Below are 20,152 nucleotides of genomic sequence, written 5' to 3'. Positions count from 1 at the left end.
AAAAGACAAGGCCGCTTCATAATTTTATCTAACCAAGGTCATGATGTTACCTATCAAACATCCAATCATCAAATAGCCCCACTTTCTGACAGCATCTATTCTAGAGCCAACCCTCCCCTAAATCATTCAACCAAAGCCAAAATGGTATAACGAGCTCTTTCTAACGTCTTCATATGGAGACATCCTACGGTTTCCGGTGGTGTGCATTCTTGCTCACTGCAGTGAGTCATAAACCCGATTTGTTTAACGACAGGTGCTGTCTCTGGCTGAAGAGCATGACAACATATATTAATTATATTTCTAAACAGCGAAGAGCAATACAAGTTATTTATATTTTTTCTTCATTTTTATAAAGCAAGCCTCCTTGAACCATGCCAGTTTAAGAAATGGAACTTTATAAACCATCCTAGAAGCCCTCCCTTGTTCCATTTCAATTATAACTCACTCCCTCCCCCAAAAGTAACCACTCTCCAGACTCCTATAGTAATCATTTCCTTGTTCTTACAAGATTTACCACAAAGTGTGTATTCTGAGATGCCATAATTTAGTATTGTTCATTTCTTAAAATTTGATATGTCTTTTAAGTCTCTTTCAATCTATAACTTTCCCCTCCATCCCTTCCTTTTCCTTACAGTTTTTCTGTCAAAGACCCCAAGACTTTTCACCTTTAGAGTTTCCCAAAGCCTGAATTTCACTGACTTCACCCTTATGTTTCGATTCAGCGTGTTTCTTCATCCTCTGTGTTTACTGCAAACTGCAGCTGATCCAGAGGCTTGATCAGACACCGGTTTAATCCTTTGGGCAGTACTGTAGGCAGTGTTGGGTCTTTCATCAGGAGGCACTGATCTGGTTTTCTAACTTTTTATGATGCTAGCAATTGTCAAACACAATGCCCAGATCCATTTATTTATTGGTGGATGCAAAATAGTGACATTCTAATTCTATTATTTCTTTTCCATTTGTTAATGGGATTCTTTTATTAAGAAGTGCTGCTTCTCTACTCTTTGGTAATCTGTAGGTATAGTTCGTATAGGAAAGGCAAGATAAATACTTGATTCTTTGTCTTTGTTTTCACTTTTCAATATAGCGAATCAGTTCTTCTGAAGGTGATCAGCTAACCAAAAAAAAATCTTTATGAACTCATGGATTCAAGGATCATTAATGGGTTTTAATCAACAGCAACTGTTGTTATTGACACTCAAATTGTCCTATCTTTGCCCTGTTGGAGCCTCTTCAGTTGGTTCCTGAATGGCTTGATCCACTTCTGGTAGTCTTTGTGGCTTCTTTGCTATCTGGTATGAGCAACTCTTCCAAGTTCATCTTTTACATTTCCTGCCCTAGATCTGTAATAAGCCAAGAAGCCATAGATGGTAATCTAGGCATTAGGGATGCTCATTGCTATGAGTTGGTTATTGTTTCTAACACTTAGAAATAGATATACATAATATATATACAACATATATATATATTTTTTTAAAGATTTTATTTTTTCCTTTTTCTCCCCAAAGCCCCCCGGTACATAGTTGTGTATTCTTCGTTGTGGGTTCTTCTAGTTGTGGCATGTGGGACGCTGCCTCAGCGTGGTCTGATGAGCAGTGCCATGTCCGCGCCCAGGATTCGAACTAACGAAACACTGGGCCGCCTGCAGCGGAGCGCGCGAACTTAACCACTCGGCCACGGGGCCAGCCCCTACAACATATATTTTTTAACTTGTTTTTCTGTATTACATCTGTATCTCCTTTTTTCCATACCTAAAATCCTGGTACTCGAGACTACAGGGGATGATGAATTAGAATATACTCATTATTAATTGCTCATCTGTTTTATTCCACATTACACTACAGTCTCAATATAGAAATACTAATATTACCATTACCAGTATGATTACTGAGAACAGTTATATAAATTGTTTTGCATATGCCATTCCCTTTCCTCCCTCACTTTTTTTTCTTAGAACAAAGGCTGGCAAACTTCTTTTTTTTACTGCTTTAACCATTTTAAACTACATAATTCAGTGGGTTTTAGTATATTCACAAAGTTATGCAACTGTCACCACTAATTCCAGAATATTTCCGTCACCCCTAAAAGCAATCCTGTGCCTTCTGTTCCCCCCACCCCCAACCCCTGGCAACCACTAATCTACTTTCTGTCTCTATGGATTTGCACGTTCTAAAGATTTCATGTAAATAGAATCACACAATATGTGACCTTTTGTGTCTGGCTTCTTTCACTTAGCATGATGTTTTCAAGGTTCATCTATGTTATATAATACAAGTTATTTTTTAAGTAAAAAATAAATCAATACACGAATGATTGAGCAACACATTCCCCATCCCCCTGCGTAAACAGGGTTGCTTGAGCTCACCTTGGCTCCTTACTTGCAGTAGCCTGAAACCCCTGGTGAATAGGAACTAGCTACCCCTGCCAAAAAGCACAGCACATGAATGTCATCTGCTGGCCCCTGCACAATGCCTCAGGAAGAAAGCTGGGCTGGGTGTCACATCCCAAGATGCATCTCCCCTCAGTCCCTTAGTTAGAACGGCTTCTGGCTACGTGGGCCCAGCCTCTGCCCCTACTTGGCACTACTTCTCTGCTATCCCAGATGGACAGGAGCTTTCAGTGTTGAAATCTGTGCCACAGTCTGCTTATGGGGCCCGACAATCCAAGGCCTTGTTCTCCATCCATGACCAGGCTTGGGTTCTAATAGGGCTGCAGGACCTGAACCAGGCATGACTAGTAAGGAGCAGACCACAACTTCTGAGCTGAGAACTTCTCTCCTCCCCCAACACCATGACCAGAATCTACCCTGTTGGACTTGAGCATATAATGCTGTGAGAACCAAGTGAGACTGCCTCTCATCCCTCAAGAAGGGCTCTGTGAAGATATCCCCAAGATCTGGTAACCTTTCCCAGCACCCACTCCCCCCAACTCAGCCCTGCCCCGGCTCTGGGCGTCGCCCTCTTGTATGCATCTGTCTATTCTAGTGAGACCTGATCACAATGAATTGGATGATGTGTTTATGAGTTGGTTCCTCCAACCAGCTTGGGAGGCTCTTGAAGACAGGGACTGTGTTTTATTCACTTTATACCCCTGTGCCTGGTCCAGAGAATGCTCTTCATCAATGTGTGATCACTTACAGAAGGAAGAAAGCAGTGAAGTGATAGAGTCCCATGCCCCAAGCAGACTGTGTGCTGCCTGCTTTCATCTCTCCACTGCCTCCTCATCCTCTCCCTCCTCCCCCAGTAAAAACCAACAAGAGATGGGGCTCAGAGTGGGCATGTGGATGAGTGATGGTTTCATGTAAGATTCAAAAAAATCTCCACTTGTGGGACTTCTGGATAATTCTTTATTTAGCTCAGGTAGCTGTTTCCTACACATTTCTGGATACTTGGGTTAGAATTTTCTCCATTGCTCTAAATAAATTGTTCTTAAGCTCTTATATATGATAAATGCAAACATGCAAGTACAATGCAGGCTAAAATAAAAAGCTCCTTGCATACAAACATTTTTTAAAAAACATTTTAATACAGGGTGTAAGAAAGGAGACCAGTAAAAGGTGACTGAATTACTACAGCCTCACTCCTGACCTGTCCTGGTGCCTGGATTTGCGCACTCCCTCTGCTCTCTGCTCCTCTTTGACACAAGTCCCCAGTGCTCCCTAGAAAGGAACAGGGGCCTTGTAAGGCCAAGAGGCTGCCCTGTTCCTGCCTACACAGAGGGCAGAGGGAGGCAATCCCCCCAGGCACTGTATCCCACACCCATGTGGTCAGATTGCTCAGCCTTGTTCAAGTGGGCAGACCACCTGTGCACCAGTATTCTGGGATGCCTCTTCCCTTCACTCTTTACTGCTCTCAATTGTCAAAGAGATTACACAGGCCCTGGTGTGGCCTGCTTTAAATGTTTCTCAAGCCAGTCAGCTCCCACAGAGAGTCAGTCAGCTGCTGGGCTTAGGGGCTTTCAGAGGCCTGAGGATCTCCTAACCCTACCAGGCCTCCTAGCTCAAGCATAATTCAGAAGGGTCTATCAGCTCCTGTGTGGCCCCTGCTGTGTCCACTGTCTGTGGTCAGTATGCAGAGGGGCAAGCCTAGGGTTGGGGGGCAGGCATAATACCTCAGACTTGCCTGCAGCCTAGACAGCAAAAATCAGCCAGACCAATATCTGTGGGTTTCAGGCCAAAGACTAGACCCCCCAGGCCAGCACCCTGGCCTGGCTGCCCAAGCAGGTCAGGTAGACAGAGTCTAGGCTGCAGGGCTTTCAGTCCCCTGAGGGCGCACCTGCACCTGGAAGTGCTCGCAGCGGGCATGCTTCATGCTCAGCCCGTAGATGGGGGTCATGTCCACCTTCACACCTGGCGGCACGCTGAATTCCACCTGCTGCAGCAGGATGGCCAGGAAGAGAAAGACCTCCAAGCGGCCGATGGTCTCACCGATGCACTTCCGCTTGCCCAAGCCAAAGAGAACCACCTTCTCACTCAGTGCTTTGTTGATGGTGCCGTTGGGGTTGAGAAACCGTTCTGGTCGGAACTCAGATGGGTCACCCCACAGCTTCCTGCAATCAGAGAGAGGCAGCTAAGGGGCAGCTTAGGGGCTCAGAGGCATCAAGTGAGTTGAGCCCCAGTCCCAAAGAGTAGGGGGATGGGAAAGTGACCCAGAGACAGCAGAGGCTGAAGCTTGGGAGAGGGTGGAGTTTCCCCTGCCCCCTCTCAACTTACTGGTCATGGTTGATCTGCCACTGGTTCACAAAGACACAATGCCCCTTGGGAATGTAAAAGCCACTCAGACTTGTGTTTCGTGTGGTACTGGGGAGGGAGGAAGCTCAGTCAGGCTCAGGGCCACAAGGAGATCCCCCTGTCTCCCATACCATGTCCCTCCCACCAACCCTGATCAGGTACATGGACTGGAGTAAGGCCCAGTATCAGACAGCCGCGGATCCATGGGGTCTCACCAGTGGGGGATGGTGAAGGGGACGAAGGAGGAGTGTCGGAAGGTCTCCAGGATAAAGGCCTCCATATAGGGTAGCTGGGGCCTGTCAGAGAGCCGGGGCTGCCGCGCCCTGCCAATTACCGTATCTGCAGAACACAAAAGATCAGATGGATTAAGGGGCTGCCCAGACCTTGGCCAGCCCCCTGCCTTGAGTGCTTTGAAGGAAGCCCCCACCTACCCAGCTCCTCCTGGATTTTTTTCTGCATGCTGGGCCTTGTCACCAGGTATAGGAGGCTCCAGGAGATGGCAGTTGTGACTGTGTCAAACCCTGGCCAGGGGAGGACAGAGGGAGAAGTTAGGCAGTTGGTGGATCAGGGCAGTTGAGCACAAGAAAGGCATAGCGAGGTAGCTCATACCAGCTCCAAAGAGGTCCAAGACGACATTAATGATCTTCTCGTCTGACAGCTGGATATTGGCATTCTCATCCAGCCTCTTGTCCTGACAGTGCTCGATCAGGCTGTCTGTGATGTCCCTGATGTGGCCCTGGGTAGGGAAAGCTCACTGGTGAGCAAGATCCCAAACCCAGACCTACCTCTCCATCCAGGCCTGGTCCCTCACCGTCCCTAGCTCCTTTGTTCAAGAGGCTGCCATCCCAGCTTCTCTTGCCTCTCCAAGGCTTCTCCTGCCTCAGAATACTGACAGCCCCAACTCAAGGGACTCCTATCACAGAGTCTGGTACCATTATCATCTGGATATGCTCTTTTTCTCTCCTTTTTCCCTCCCATAAGGCCAAGAGACCAACTATTTAACTCTTCCTTGTCCCCAACTGGCCTAGGGTCCTGCATGGACTGGCTATTCAGTAAATATTGCTGTCTCATGGAAGGATATTAGGGCTGCTCAAGAAAAAGTTCTATTTCTCTACAAGGATGGAATCTATTTCACCACTGGCTTCAAAATCCCAGGGTGAAGGCCCCCTGAGAGCCTGCCAAACCCCATGCTGCTCCAGTTATCTCTGACTTCCTGGACCCTGACCCCACCTGCTCCCCACCACCCACTGCCTCTCTCCAGCCTGTACCTTCTCAAATGTTTTGTTGTGTTCCTTGATCATCTTCTGCATGAAGATGTAGAACTTCTTATTCAGGTCCTTGAAGGTGTCCAGGGCAGAGTTGGGCAGATAACGGAGAATAGGGATGAAGTCAGCCGGATTCCCGGAGGCAGCCACCTCCCCAAACTCATTATTCAGGTTGATTAAGTTAAGCAGCTCTTCGTCATCATGATCATATCGTCGGCCAAAGCACATGGCACAGATGACATTGGCCACTGACATAACTACATACTTGTAGGGGTCGAAGTGCCCAACCCCTGCCATCAGCTCCTGGAACTTGCGGATGAGATATTCTGCCTCCTTGCTCACGTGCTCCTCCAAGTAGCAGGAGGACGAGGAAGCTGGGTCTGAGGCGATGGAGAAACTCTTCAGGGCGTTCTGGGCCAGGCGCCGGCGGGCAGCCCACACTGGTCCAGAGTCTGGGCTGAAGGTCATGCTCTGGCCATCAGAGATCAGAGTGAAGCTGTGAAGGTCAGGCCGGCCCTTGAAATCATCGCCCTGCCGCACCAGGGCCTGCCGGACGGTGTCCAAGCCGCTGAGTACCAGCACAGGTGTGCTGCCAATGCGGATCTGCATCACGTCCCCATAACGCTGGCTCAGCCTCGACAGAGCCAGATGTGGGTTCTTCCCTAGGGTCAGCACGTGCCCCAACAAGGGCCAGCCCCAGGGCCCTGGTGGACTCTTCAGGCCTTTGGGGATCTGGGGCTGCCAAGCTCTGACCAACCAGAATACCAGACAGAAGATGGCAGAGGTCAGGAGAAGCTCTGTGGCCGAGATGGGGACAGAGAATCCAAACACAGAAAACATGATCAGCGTAGGGATCTCAAGGTGGCTGCTGAGGGATGGGGCAGGAAGAAAAGATCAAGACATCAGATGGGGGGATGGGAGGAGCCAAGGTCCTAAAGTGTCAGCATGCTGATCAAGGAAAGGGGAAACCTTATCCAGAGCTGCTCACTGGACATAAAGGGGAGGAGGAGGCGGGAGAAGCTACTTGTTGAGTTGCCATTATGTGCCAAGTAATTCATGGTCATTTTTCGTTCACACCTGGTCACAGCCTATGAGGTAGGCTGCAATGAACCTCAAAGCAGGTAAGTAACTTGCCCAAGGTCACACAGCCAGGATGTATCAGATCCATTCTCCCAATCCAAACTGCCTAATTCCAAACACCCTCTCTTAACTGCTGCACCAACCTAAAACAGCATTTTCCAAACTTTAGTCTGTGATTTCCACCTGGCACCTGTACTATTATTTACTTCATATTTTTCTAAAATCAACTTTAAATCCACCCACATAGCATCATCCCAAACAATAATATCTGTGAAAGTGCAAGTTTGATTTCGTTTTCCCAACATATATTAAAATAAACACATAATTGACGTGTATCACCCCAAATCCCCTTGAGTACTACCCACGACCCTTGGGAAAACGCTGCTATCAGGAGAACTAGGGATCATCTGCTTCTTTAGCCTCATTTCACATTTGAGAAAATTGACCTCCAGAGAGGGCATTGACTTGCTTAAAGTTACCTGGCAGTCAGTGACAAAGCCAGGACTCAGACCTCTCAGGGAAAGTTCCCCAGGAAATGTCTAGCTCCTGTCATAGGTGACTCCCTTTGAAAAGTGGTCAGATTAATCAATGAAAAGGAACTTTCCCAGAACCCTCAGCTTTCCACTGCTCAATCCCAGCATCCAGGCAATCCTACCAGACCCTGGGAAGGGGTGGGGAGGGAACAGGTGACAGGAAGTCCACTGCTTAAGCCACACTGCTCTCAGCCCCAGCTCTCTGAGTTCAACTGACCCACAGTTTAATAGCAGCTGGAGACTAGCTAGATTGAGGCTTCTGGTTGCAGAAATCCAGGCCAGGGTTTTTGATGGGCTCAATTCTCAATGAATGAATAGTCGGGGCCTCCCCCATTTGCCCTGTCACTAATCACCAGAGAGCAGAGAATAAATGGAAGGCTCCCACCAGACCAGGGCTGCAAGAAAACTCCAGACTGGAATAAGGGAAATTAGAAATGGATCTGAACTTAACAGAGGTGGAGACAATATTTTCTCTCTAGGCTTGGTCTAGAAAGGGTGTGTAAATTCATGGAGTACTCTCTCCAAGGCATCTGCCTGGTGCTCTGGACTGGAGGTGAGGAGACCCAGTATTCCAGGCTCCATAACGGGGCCTTGGACTGGTCATTTTACCTTTCTGGGCTTATATCACCTGAGAGAGGGGGTGGGATGTGATCTCTGATTCAGGGTCCCAGCTACATCTCAGAGAAGAGAAAAACCCAGATCTGACCTGGGGAAACTCACAGTCTGACTAGTAAGTTTTCTCCACAGGAGAGCCACCCAAGATGGGGAGGTTGTATGGTTCCCATCTCAAGTACTATAGTCCTCTGTCTAGGGAGGCATCTTGGAGGAGCTGGATCCCAAAGCACACTGGAGCCCTGATCCCCTGAGTGAACTGGGGACAGGACTTGGTGTGCCATGGTGTCCTCTTCTGTACATCGGGTGCCCCAAGGACTTCCGGCCTTAGTGAGATAGTAAGAGGCCAAGAGAGATGTGACCGGTGAGTTTTCAGGGACTGGTGGTCCAGCTCTCTGCAGCTGGCAGTCTCTCACACTGATTGCCCCCCAGCGGAGGCCAGAGAAGACAATCAATGAAATAGGAAAGGCCTCTGGGCAGTGCCCAGGACTCCTGCTCAGATCGGCCTCGCTTGTCCTACCCAGCACATCTCAGCTCTGACAAGCCATGCCTTGGGAGGGTAGAGCCAGCCAGGGGTAGCTTTAAGATAAGGCAGCTGATTAGAACCCAACCTGCCCCCTTCATCCACCCTGACCACCCAGGGAGAAGCCCTCCTCATCACCCAGCCTAAAGCTGGAGCTGCACATGCTCCCAGCTTCCCACAGCTGTGTCCTTATTCCAGCCTCCCATTGACCCTGATGGGAAGTCCCAGCCATTCAGGGGGTCAGTGGGGGATGGAGCTGGAGCCTGGTCCTAGAGTTCTGAGAGGAGGGCCATCTATATCCAGATTTCTGGTACTAGCTGTGGGACCTTGGGCAGGTCCTGCCCTTCCCCGGGCCACAGTTTCCCCCCTAGGGAGCTGGACTGCCTGGTCACTAAGGACCTCCTTTTTTGAGGTTCTAGGCCAGTGGCTTCCCAGAAAGACCTAGAGGCGTCAAAATTTTCTTTTTATTAGGAGGGAAGGGGCAAGCCAAAAGCCCCCAGCACTCACCTACGGCTGTGAGGAGGTACTGAGCTGAGCTGGGAAGAGTGATCTCTGGAACCAGGGACCTCAAAGAGATAAGGGAAAGCTCCAAGGAACCGACACCTTCAGGGTGAGGGTGAAGGCACTGCCACCTTTATGGGCAGCTTGTGCGTGTGGCCACGCCCCCTGAAGTGCCGGGATGGGACAGAGGGAGGTGCCGGTCTAGGGGGGATGGTGGCTCTAGGATAGAGGGGAAGCGGGGAGGGACGGGAGGGAGGTAGATGCAGGGGGTCAGGTGAGAACCCACTATAGGGACTCCTCATCCAAGTGCTGGCACGTTAAGGGGTGAGAGCTGGGGACACTTGAGATCCCCAGTTCCAAGGTACCTCATGGACAGCGCAGAGTTCAGCTGAGGAGGAGATTTAGGGGAGAAGTCCCAGGACTGCCCTAAGAAAGGGTATGGGGAGCCTCCATCTTTGGGTTCGGGGTCCCCTCACCCTCATTTTTGCACTCACTGGAACACTGGGCGTGTAAGTGCCTCCCCCTCACTACTAGCGGACGGGGGGTCCAGGCAGGCAGGGGCGGGGCTGCCTGGTGATGACCTCTTTCCCCTGGGTTACTGAGTCCAGGCTCGCGTGAGAAGCGCGGCGACCCCAGTCCTGAGGTCACTGGGGCCGGAAAGCCAAAGGCGCCAATGGACTGGCCCGGTCCCCTGGAGCCCCCAGAGCCTGGGCGGCTAGCACAAGTCCGCGCTCCCTGACCGAGCGGCGGGAATGGATGGAGAACGCGCATTCTCGCTGAGCGCTCAGTGAGCGCTCAGCGCCATCTCTAGGGCCACTTTGGAATGCTGCAAACTAGGGGTACCTCCAGCAGGGACCCAGAGGCCTTCGAGGTTCCCACTTGGCTCCCGGGGTTGCTAGCGCTAGGTGGGTAGAGAAATCGAGCGGCGATTGGGGCTGCGCGTCTAGCTCGCAGGGGTCGAGGAAAGGGTTAGAGAGAGGCCCTCGGGCCGGGCAAGAGAAGGATCCAGGGACAGAGGAGCGGGGCACCCGGCGCAGATGCTTCCCTAGGCTAGCGTGCATATGTCTGGTACATCCCTCCAGGGGGCAGAGTTCACGGGGCCTATCCCCGCCCCACCTGGCGGGGGCGCGGTGCCCGGGTGTTGCGTGAGAAGAGCCCGGAGGCTCGCGCAGCCACCCAGCCGCCCAACTCCCCGGTCCAACACGGGCTCCGGCACAGTCACGCGAGGGGGGTGGGGAGTCGGGGGCAGGGCTCTTAAAGGGCCAGATTCTAGCCGAGCGTGGGGGTAGGGGTGAAGGGACAGGAGCCAGCAAAGACTTGCGGGTGCACGATTGGACGGGTCCGGGGCGGGGAGTGGGGCGGTGCAAAGGGCCCAGGTTTGCGTGCGGAGCTGGGCTTTTGGCTGCAAGCTGGCGCCTGCATGTGTCCGTATTTTTGGTGAACGCCTGTGGCAGGACACGCAGCCCCAACGTCGCCCACTTCGCCCAGTTCGCCTGGCTGGCTGCCTCCAACGCTGTCCCCGCCCCTGCTGAGTCCTCCCGGTGTAGCATGTCCAGAGAGAAAAAGCTGTATTTGCGTGTCTAGCTCAACCTGTCCCTAACTAAGCACATCACCTGTTCTCCCCATCGTGCTGCGAATGTCATCGCCACCCCCTGGCCCAGGCCAGAAAACAGAGCCTCATCCGGCCCCCTACCTCTCACTCCAGTCAGATGCCACCTCATGCATTGCACAAATAATTTATCAAACGCCTACTATGTGCCAGGCACTGTTCTGGACGCTGGTGGATTGATACAGAAGCTAACAATACAGACAATGCTTCTGCTCACATGGAGCTTACTTTCTGGAATGGGGAGACAGATAATGTTCAGAGAATCTCAGAGGATGATAAGTGCTAAAGAAAAATAAAGCAGAGAAGGGGTAGGAACCACATGGGAGCAGACTGCAATTCAAAATAGGGTGGTCAGGGTGGGCTTTACTAAGAAGATGACACTAAGCAGAGGCCGGAGTGTGGAATCAAGAATGAAGGCGCACACATCTAGAAGAAGAATGCATGAACCTGGCAGAGGGAAGGGCAAGTTCAAAGCCTCTGTACAGTGATTCCTGAGGGAGGGAGCAGTACAGGGGCACTGGAAATGCCTAGCAGTGGTCATGTGACTGGGGAGGCTTCCTGGAATTTAGCGCTGCCAGGGGATGGGATGCTTGTGGGGGCCAGCCCTACCCGAGGTGCAGGAAGCACCCTGTTGAGAAACATGGGACCTCCTCTGTGTGAAATGGAGACGTTGTGGAGTGTGAGCCAAGCAAGATTCCTCTGGCCATTATGCTGAGAATAGATTGAAGGAGCAAGGACACATTTCTCCACTCTGAAGTCTGTCCAGCCCCACTGCCATATCCTCAGCCAGACCACCTCTCTGCTCCCTAGAGGACTAACAGCCTCCAGACCTGGTTCCCATTTGTCTTTCACTCCCTCGAATTCCTTCTCCACCCTGTGGCATCCAGAGTGGTCTCTTCAAAAACACAAAATCTCGGGGTGGCCGGGTGGCTTAGCAGTTAAATTCTGCTGCGGCGGCCCGGCAGCCCGGGGCTCACCAGTGGCCGCAGACCTACTCATCAAGCCGTGCTGTGGCAGGCGTCCCACATATAAAGTAGAGGAAGATGGGCATGGACGCTAGCTCAGGGCTAATCTTCCCCAGCAGAAAGAGGAGGATTGGTGGTGGATGTTAGCTCAGAGCTGATCTTCCTCAAAAAAAAAAAAAAAAAAAATACTAAAAGAATATCAAAAATGCAAAATCTCATTCCATCACCACCTTGCCCCTTCAGTAGCTCCCATCTGAACAGAAACCAGAATCTTTGGCAGAACCTACCATGTCTGCCCACCTCTACTTCTAATCTCCCCTACTTTAAGTCTCAGCTAAGACATTACTTCCTCTGGGAAGCCCGCCTGAATCTCCTCCACAGCAAGTTAGGTGTCTCCTGGTCTATGTTTCCAGCACTTCTCCACGGTAATTCTCAGGACACCTGACCCTTGTTATGACCCTGACCCAATCTATCACTTTCTTCCTCCATGTTCCAACACAGAAAACCAGCCTGTGGGAAATTGGTCTGACAAGCCAATTCCTTGCAAGATATGAACAACTGGTAAAGGAGTTAAATCTAGCTGTGTTATGGATGGGGCATGGGACCCAATGTGATGTTGAGCCCAAAGTGCTGATGCTATAATGGTGGAATTTAGGCAACAGAACAGGCAGGAAACAAGGGAGATATTGCTGGGCTTCCGGTCCGTCCAGCATCCTTCCATTCGTTCCACCTCTATGTCTCTAGCTCAGCCCAAGGAGCTTCACGGTACCCAAAAGAGGTCTGTCCTTCAATCCCAGTTTGAGCTAGAGCCACAGAGAGTAGAAAGAAACTGTGTGGAAGCCGTGGCAAGGAAGTGGGGAGCAAGGCACTCCCGGGTCCCTCATCCTGCTCTGCAGCCCAGTCTCTCCCTCGGCTCTCCAGAGTCCCCACCAATGCCCTAGCTCCAGAGAATCATGGCAGCCTGCTCATCAGGACTGGAAAACCGTCTGCTGGGGCTCCTCGCCAGGGACCCAGAAAACTCCTGCTCTTGGTAGATGTATTGCTTCACTCACATTCTCTAAGGACCTTTGACCCCAAAGAGATTCATTATTTTGAATTTTGCCCCAGACTACCAGCAAAGCCCCAGGGGCCAAAAGCGGACAGGCTCAGACCCTGAGTCAGGGCCCCTATCTCCCAATACTCCTAGACAAGAGTCTAGCACTGGAGTTACAGGAGGCTTTGCACTTCTCATCTCCAAGCTCTGTCTCAGAAAGCTCCCAAGACACAAAGGGGCCCTCAGGAGCACTGGGCAGAGAAAGAGGGAGACAGGCAGGAGGTTAGAGGACCTTGGCCTAGAGCTGAACAGCCAATCCTGGGTCAAAGTTTGCACACCTTTGCGTGAGAAGCTCTTTGGCTAGGATTCCCTAGTGATTGATACCGGGAATGCAGAGGCAGAGGGGCAGTAGTGGGGGGAGAAGGCTCTGGGCTGGAGGGAGAGAGACAGCTGAGTGTCTTGGCCCAGCAGAGTGATCCAGCCTAGAGTCTTCGGTCAGCACTGCTCAGGGCTATGTGGCAGGGGTATGAGGAGACAGCAAGACCCACAACAAACCCCAACCCCATGGTGGAAACAGGAACCATGCTCCAAACATAGCCTATGCTGAATCTGGAAATTCTACAGGAGCTGCGAGAAGGCTGAGGACCCTGGGGGAGGGGGGCAGGTGAACACACTCTCTAGGAGAGTAGAGGACTGGAGAAGAGTCATAGGGCATGAGGAGTTTAAGAAGGGCATTCCTGGCATGGGGAGGGATTATAACGCAAACAAAGAATGATAGTAGGAGGTTGGGATGAGGCAGTTTGAGAAGAGTGGCGTTTGAGTGGATGTGGAGAACTGGGATTTGTCTCCCAATGTATCCTCACCCCACCTAGCCACCCTCCACCCTACCCGAAATCTGAACCCTGAGCATCCTCTCCTCTCTACTGATACCCAGAAAGCCAGAGAGATTCGGTTTGCAGGATGCAGGGCTCAGATGGGGCTGCCCCCGCTGGTTCTCTGGCTCTTGGCTGTTATTAGAGTGGCGATACTTTCCCAGGATAATGTCGGTCTAAGCCTGTTGTCCTGGTATAATTATTAAAAGTGCCCTCTTTCACACTCAAAAGAGTCCTGGCTTGGATAACAAATCATATGGTCACCCCAGTGATAGTGGACATCTGAGGGGTTTTGTGTGCCCAGCATCCATCATCTCTTCTTCTGGCAATACCACTTTGATTGTCCTTTGGGGACTACCCCACCTCTACTCTCAGCCAGTACATTTGGTGGAGCTGATCCCACCCTAGGCTACCAGGCCGGCACATGACCCAAACTAGACCAATGAGAACTCTACGAAGGTTTTTATGAAGCTGTTAGAAAAGAGAGGTTCTCTTTCTCCAGGAGTGGCTACACTGGTTAGAAAATGTCTGGACCCACCAGTGGCCATTTTTTTTAAGAAAGCCTACTTTAGAATGATGCCCATTCAGGGGAAAGCAGAACTGGGAGGTGAGGGGAGGGAGAGAGGGATGAAACTGATAACATTGAGCACCTAGATCCAGTTATTCCTGAAGCAAATGAGATTTACCCATAGAACATCTCTGTTACGTGAATCAACATCACCATACCTCCCCTTCTCTTCCTTTCCCCTTCTTCTTCACTTTTCCTCTTTCTCTTCTTCTTCCTCCTGCTTCCCTTTCTCCTTCTCTTCTTCTACTAGGAGTTGGGTTTGGCGACTTGTAGCTGAAAGAACTGTGACCTAAACCTGCCAGCCAGAGAGGCTTACCCAGCAGTGCTCTCTGCATGCTGAAACCTAGGCCCTTAAGACAGGCCTGGGCAGGCAGAATGGAATCCTAAGTTACTCCTGTCCAATAGTTTCCCACTGGTCTGCCCCTGTGCCCCAAATGCCACCATTAGCACCACTGTGGGAGGCTAATTTTATCTCCAGAAGACCCCATGACAGTGTGGAGGAGTTGTTGGCTGGTAGTGCCTGGAGAGAACCCATGTGAATGGCAGAGGTCATCAGATGAGTCTGTGCCACCTCGCTATGCCAGGAGCAGAGCTCACCACCCTGTCAGCTAGAGGCCCTTTTGCTGGGGATGCCCTGGGAAGAAAGCGGCCGTGGCCAAGTTCCCGGTGTGCCCCAAACTCTCCCTGCTCCTAGCTAAGGAAGAGAAGCCATTCTTTCCCCCAAGTTTGGGACAGGCTAAGTGGAAGTTTTCAGAAGGAAGTTTATGAGACATCTCAGGGAAACAGTCCTTACAATGGCCTGCATCCCCTTCCAGATGTGGCTCCCATTACATCTCCCACCTCCTTGCCTGTTACTCTCCCTCCCCCTGGCTCATTCCTCTCCAAGCACAAAAGACTCCTTGATGTTCCTAAGACACTCCAGGCAAGTCTCTGCCTAAATCCATCAGGGTCAGTCCCGGCAGGGCAGAGGGCCCCTTCAAACCAGTCACTGAAGAGGATTAAATACAGGAACCATTTACAGAGGTATGGGCAAGGTCTAGGGGAGCCAGCAAGGGACAGTGTGGCCCCAAGGCCTACAACAGCAGGGCCAGAAGTGGTGAGGGGAAAGAGCACAAAACAGACCCCAGAGAAGGTGGCCATGGAGAAACTGTGGAGAGGCGCTGTGGCCTTCAGTAGAGAGTTGCAGCTAGCACACAAAGACCCTACAGTTAGAGAGCCTAGATTCTCTGACCTCACTCTTTTCATGCCCTCGAATGTCCTGTTGGTGTCTTTTGGGGACTGAACCTAACTGGAAGCCAGAGAGCAAGGGGCCCATTACCGCAGCCCATAGAAGTCAACCTCCCAGGACTGAGAGTAGAGAGGGACGGAGAGTGTATCTGAAGAGGCAAGCGGAAGACATCCTGCACTCTGCCTCAGGACCTTTGCACTTGCTGTTCCCTCCACCTAGAAACTCTCCCTAAATTCTCTTATGTTACTTCCTTGAATATCACCTTCTCAATATGCCTTTCTTGGCCATCCTATGTAAAACTGTTACCCTGACTCATAGTCTCTATCCCTGTTCTTGACTTGATTTTTGTTTGTAACACTTAGGAACTTCAAATATACAATGTATTTTACTTATTTATGTTGTGTATGATCTCTCTCCCTCAACTAGAATGCAAGCTCCAGCAGAGCAGGGACTTTTGTCTGTTTTGATCAATGTTTCATCAAGAGCAAACTGGCACACTGTGGATGCTAAATGAATATTTGTTAAATAAATTAATGGAAACATGCCAAACCCCTAAATAGGAAAATACACTAGGTTTGAAATGGCAGAGGCCTGGTGAAATTCTAGGTCTTGGTAGGCAGGGCACCAGGTCTCAGATGGTCAGCTCAATGGATCACCACAGCCCGATCCTTTCTTCAGCACCCACTGGGTGAGTGTAAGTCATTTTGCTGCCGGAAGACAGGTGACTAGGCACAGTACTGCCTTAAGAAGCTCATCTCAGTCTGGCCTGGCTCAGGCATCCTACCTTACGCCACTTTCACTCCTGTCCAGGGCCAGCATCTAGGCTAGGCCTCGCTGCTAACCACATGGCCATGGTCACCAGAAGTCCCCAACCTCTTTCAGTGTCAAAGCCTCCTGGTTCCTCTTAACGGGCACAGCTCCTCTCTGCACAGTCTGGCCCTGCCACGACCATCAGCAGGAGTAGGTTCCGTGGCCGCCCTCAGCAGAGGGCTCTGCAGGGTTGGGGCAAGAGATACGCATATTTTTTTTTTTTTTAATTTTTTTTTTTTTTTTTTTTAAAGATTTTATTTTTTCCTTTTTCTCCCCAAAGCCCCCCGGTACATAGTTGTGTATTCTTCGTTGTGGGTTCCTCTAGCTGTGGCATGTGGGACGCTGCCTCAGCGTGGTCTGATGAGCAGTGCCATGTCCGCGCCCAGGATTCGAACCGACGAAACACTGGGCCGCCTGCAGCGGAGCGCGCGAACTTAACCACTCGGCCACGGGGCCAGCCCCCCATATTTTTTTTTTATAGGACATTTTTTTTTAAATTTTTTTATTGAGTTAATGATAGGTTACAACCTTGTGAAATTTCAGTTGTATGTTATTGTCTGTCAGTCGTGTTGTAGGTGCACCCCTTCACCCTTTGTGCACACCCCCCACCCTACCTTTCCCCTGGTAGCCACTAATCTGTTCTCTTTGTCCACATGTTTAAATTCCTCATATGAGTAAGAGATCTGCATCTTTTGATGGACGGGGAAGGGCTGTGAAGGTGCAGAGCCTGGGATGCTGCCCAGCGAAGGCAGGAAGAAGGCAGCCCAGAGGTCTGGGCGGACCTAGATAGAGGGCAGTGCAAATGAAGGCAGATCTGCTTTTTTCTTTTTCTCTTCTTCCTTCGATAGCATCAAATACAATAAATTTAGACCCACATTATGTATCAGAATTTGACTAATTCTGCAGCTTCCTTTATCATTGGGGAAATGTTTAGCAAGCCAGGGAATTGTGAAAGCAGCTTTGCAGGGAAAGGTTTGACCTCCTGAAGGGCATGTTCGGCCTGTTCAAGGGAAGGCTCTGTTTACAAGTTAGAGATGCCCTTTTAGACATAAACACAGAGGTTTGCTGATCATGAGCCTTCTTGTCCTCTCATCAGAGCAGGGCCTCTGGGGACACTGCTTTGTCAGCCAAGAGCTCCTGGACATGCTCCCACAGTCCCTGCCAAGGAGGTGGTCTCATCCAGACCTGTTGGTGCACAGCCTGGCTGTCCCACCAGCCAGTGACAGGCCCCTCAACCAACTTAAGGACTCTTTCCCAACTACGCCATCACTTGTAGACACCCAATAGCCATGCACCCCACCTTGATTTTTCCTCCTTCCCAGTACCCTCCCCCAATTCCAGTTTTGTCCAGGTACCCTCCCTCTTCATTTCCAGAGCTATGTGCTTTTAGGGGAGGCTGACCTCAGCCCTCCAGCCTCAGGGACTGGGTACTGGCTGGTCTGAACCAGCCATTGTGGCCCCAGTTGCCTTGCTGGTGATTGGATTAAACATAGATCTGTTACAGGATTCTGGCCAATTATACATAGGAGAATTCTGGTGGGATAGCTTTTAGGGAAGGTTTCCCCACTCTGTTTTTTTTTTTTAAGATTTTATTTTTCCTTTTTTTCCCCAAAGTCCCTCGGTACACAGCTGTATATTTTTAGATGTGGGTCCTTCCAGCTGTGGCATGTGGGACGCCGCCTCAGCATGGCCCAACAAGCAGTGCCATGTCCGGGCCCAGGATCTGAACCAGCGAAACCCTGGGCTGCCAAAGCAAATCTCACAAACTTAACCACTCGGCCACGGGGCCAACCCCAGGTTTCCCCACTCTTAAATGGGATACATGGCAAGAGATGCACTCTTGTCCATCTGGTCCTTGTCATGGCCATGTCTGGATGTGATGGCCAGAACTGCAGCAGCCATCTTGTGACCATAAGGGAGCCAGCTTGGGAGAAAGGCTGATATTCCAAGGATAGTAAAGCAGGAATTTGAAAAGAACCAGTTTATTATTCAGGGTCCCCACAAGAAACAGGATCCACTCAATCTGGGTCATTGAGGAGAGTTTAATAAGGAGACTATTTACAAAGGTGTAGGCAGGTTTACAAAAACCAACACAGGATAGTGTGGTACAATGTGACTAGTAACGGAGAGGAGCTCTCACTATCTGGGGCCTAAAGGGACAAGAAGGAGCTGTTTCAGAACCCAGAGAGAGACTGTAACAAGAAGAGAGCTGCCTGGCGGGAGCTGTGGCCTACCATGGTGACTGGCAGGGAGGGTCTGGAGAAAAAATACCCCAAACTCCCTCTCTTCCTGCCCTCCCATCTCATGCCAATGCCTCCCATTGACTGAACCCGACAAGAAGCCAGAGGCTGGGGGAGCCCAGCGACACAGCTTGCAGAGGTCAGCCTCTCAGTGCGCAGAGCAGGACAGAGAAGCAATGGGAGTGGATCTGGGGGACAAAGGATTTTTCAGCACAACCTAGGTCTGCAATTATCTTATTCATCTGTTTGCCTGCTTGTTGTCAGGCTCCTCCGTAAAGGCAGGAGCATTTATGTCTTACTCATGGCTGTAAATTTCCTAGAACAGTGGCGGGCAGCATAACTTATGCTCAAAGAATATGGTCGAACACCCACTATGTGACAGCCAGTGTACTAAAAATCGAGTGAACAAGAATAGTTTGCCTCAGGTTGTTCATAGTCCAGAGAAGGAGAATGAAACCAAAGCAATATGGCAGCACGGTGTTAGTGCCATGAGAGAGCTGTGCCCGGGGGAGGCTGGGAACCAGAGCGGGGGCGGGCTGCCCTGGAGGAGGTGGGCCTGGAGCTGAGCTTGGAGGATTTGCTTTAATGGAGAGATGAGAATGCTTTGTCATGAAGGCATCATAGTACTACAAAGCAGGCAAACATCTCTAACCTGGAAGCACTGTGTTTCCCTGAGATCGTTTCCTGGCTAGGGAAGAAGTGGTTGGGAGGAGGGTAGGATGTTCCAGGCAGAAGGAACAGTGTGTGTGACTGCCAGAGGCAGAAAATTGGAAGAATTGTAAGAAGTTCCCTCTGCCTGGTGGGAAAGCTGCATGGGAGGGAGGGAGCAGTGGGAAATGTGAGAGAAGTGAGTAGGAACCAACTCCCACGCTGAGCTAAGGAGTTTGAACTTTGTTTTGACTGACTTAAGAAATTACTAACATATTTTACTTAGTGATATGACATGCTCAGATCTGTGATCTCAGCAAATTCACTTGGGTGCAAATGTGGAGCACGGATTGGAGGGGTGAGGTGGGAAGGGAGCCAGAACTGCACTGCCCAATGCAGAAGCCACAAGCCACATGCAGCTACTTAAATGTAAAATTAAATAGAATTAGAAACTCAGGGGCCGGCCCCATGGCCGAGTGGTTAAGTTCACACACTCTGCTTCAGCGGCCCAGGGTTTCACTGGTTTGAATTCTGGGTGAGGACATGGCACCACTCATTGGGCCATGCTGAGGTGGCGTCCCACATGCCACAACCAGAAGGACCTACAACTAGAATATACGACTATGTAGTGGGGGGTTTGGGGAGAAGGAGAAAAGAGAAAAAAAGAAGATTGGCGACAGATGTTAACTCAGGTGCCAATCTTAAAAAAAAAAAAAAAAAGAAGAAGAAACAGTATCTCAGTTTCACTCGCCACATTTCAAGTGCTCCACAGCCACATATGATAAGTGGCCACCCTATCAGATAGCACAGATCTAGAACACTTCCCTCATCACAGGAAGCTCTGTGGGGCAACACTGGCCCAGAGGCAGCGAGACCAGGCTGGAGGCTCCTGCAAACGTCCAGGCGGGAAGTGGTGCTGAGAGCCTGCTGCAGGAC

The 20,152-nt window shown here is 50.5% G+C and overlaps 1 protein-coding gene across 2 annotated transcripts; it reads right to left on the bottom strand.

The window, feature by feature from the left end:
• Positions 1-3,326: 3,326 nt before the first annotated feature.
• On the bottom strand, positions 3,327-10,379 carry CYP1A1 (cytochrome P450 family 1 subfamily A member 1). 2 transcript variants are annotated; one of them, XM_070621235.1, is made up of 7 exons: positions 9,250-10,379; positions 5,998-6,859; positions 5,339-5,465; positions 5,161-5,250; positions 4,945-5,068; positions 4,712-4,798; positions 3,327-4,548 (listed from the first exon to the last, which is right to left on the bottom strand). In XM_070621235.1, exons 2-7 carry the CDS (start codon positions 6,832-6,834, stop codon positions 4,239-4,241), a joined length of 1,575 nt encoding a protein of 524 aa, XP_070477336.1. In that variant the 5' UTR covers positions 6,835-6,859; positions 9,250-10,379; the 3' UTR covers positions 3,327-4,238. The 2 variants fall into 2 exon arrangements, with proteins under 2 accessions (XP_070477336.1, XP_070477327.1); XM_070621226.1 differs by having other exon boundaries at positions 5,998-6,862; positions 9,250-10,289.
• Positions 10,380-20,152: the final 9,773 nt, after the last annotated feature.

The sequence above is a fragment of the Equus przewalskii genome, chromosome 1, assembly GCF_037783145.1.
Source record: "Equus przewalskii isolate Varuska chromosome 1, EquPr2, whole genome shotgun sequence".
Classification (NCBI taxonomy): Eukaryota; Metazoa; Chordata; class Mammalia; order Perissodactyla; family Equidae; genus Equus; species Equus przewalskii.
Note: the sequence above shows the minus strand (reverse complement) of the source record. Positions and strands in the feature narration are given on the sequence as shown.

Excerpts from the sequence above, each read along its gene's own strand:
- CYP1A1 (XM_070621235.1), bottom strand. The coding sequence starts at position 6,834 with ATGTTTTCTGTGTTTGGATTCTCTGTCCCCATCTCGGCCACAGAGCTT. Across the intron at positions 5,069-5,160 it reads AAAAATCCAGGAGGAGCTGG|ATACGGTAATTGGCAGGGCG; the intron begins GTAGGTGGGGGC and ends TGTGTTCTGCAG. Across the intron at positions 4,549-4,711 it reads TGGCAGATCAACCATGACCA|GAAGCTGTGGGGTGACCCAT; the intron begins GTAAGTTGAGAG and ends CTCTGATTGCAG.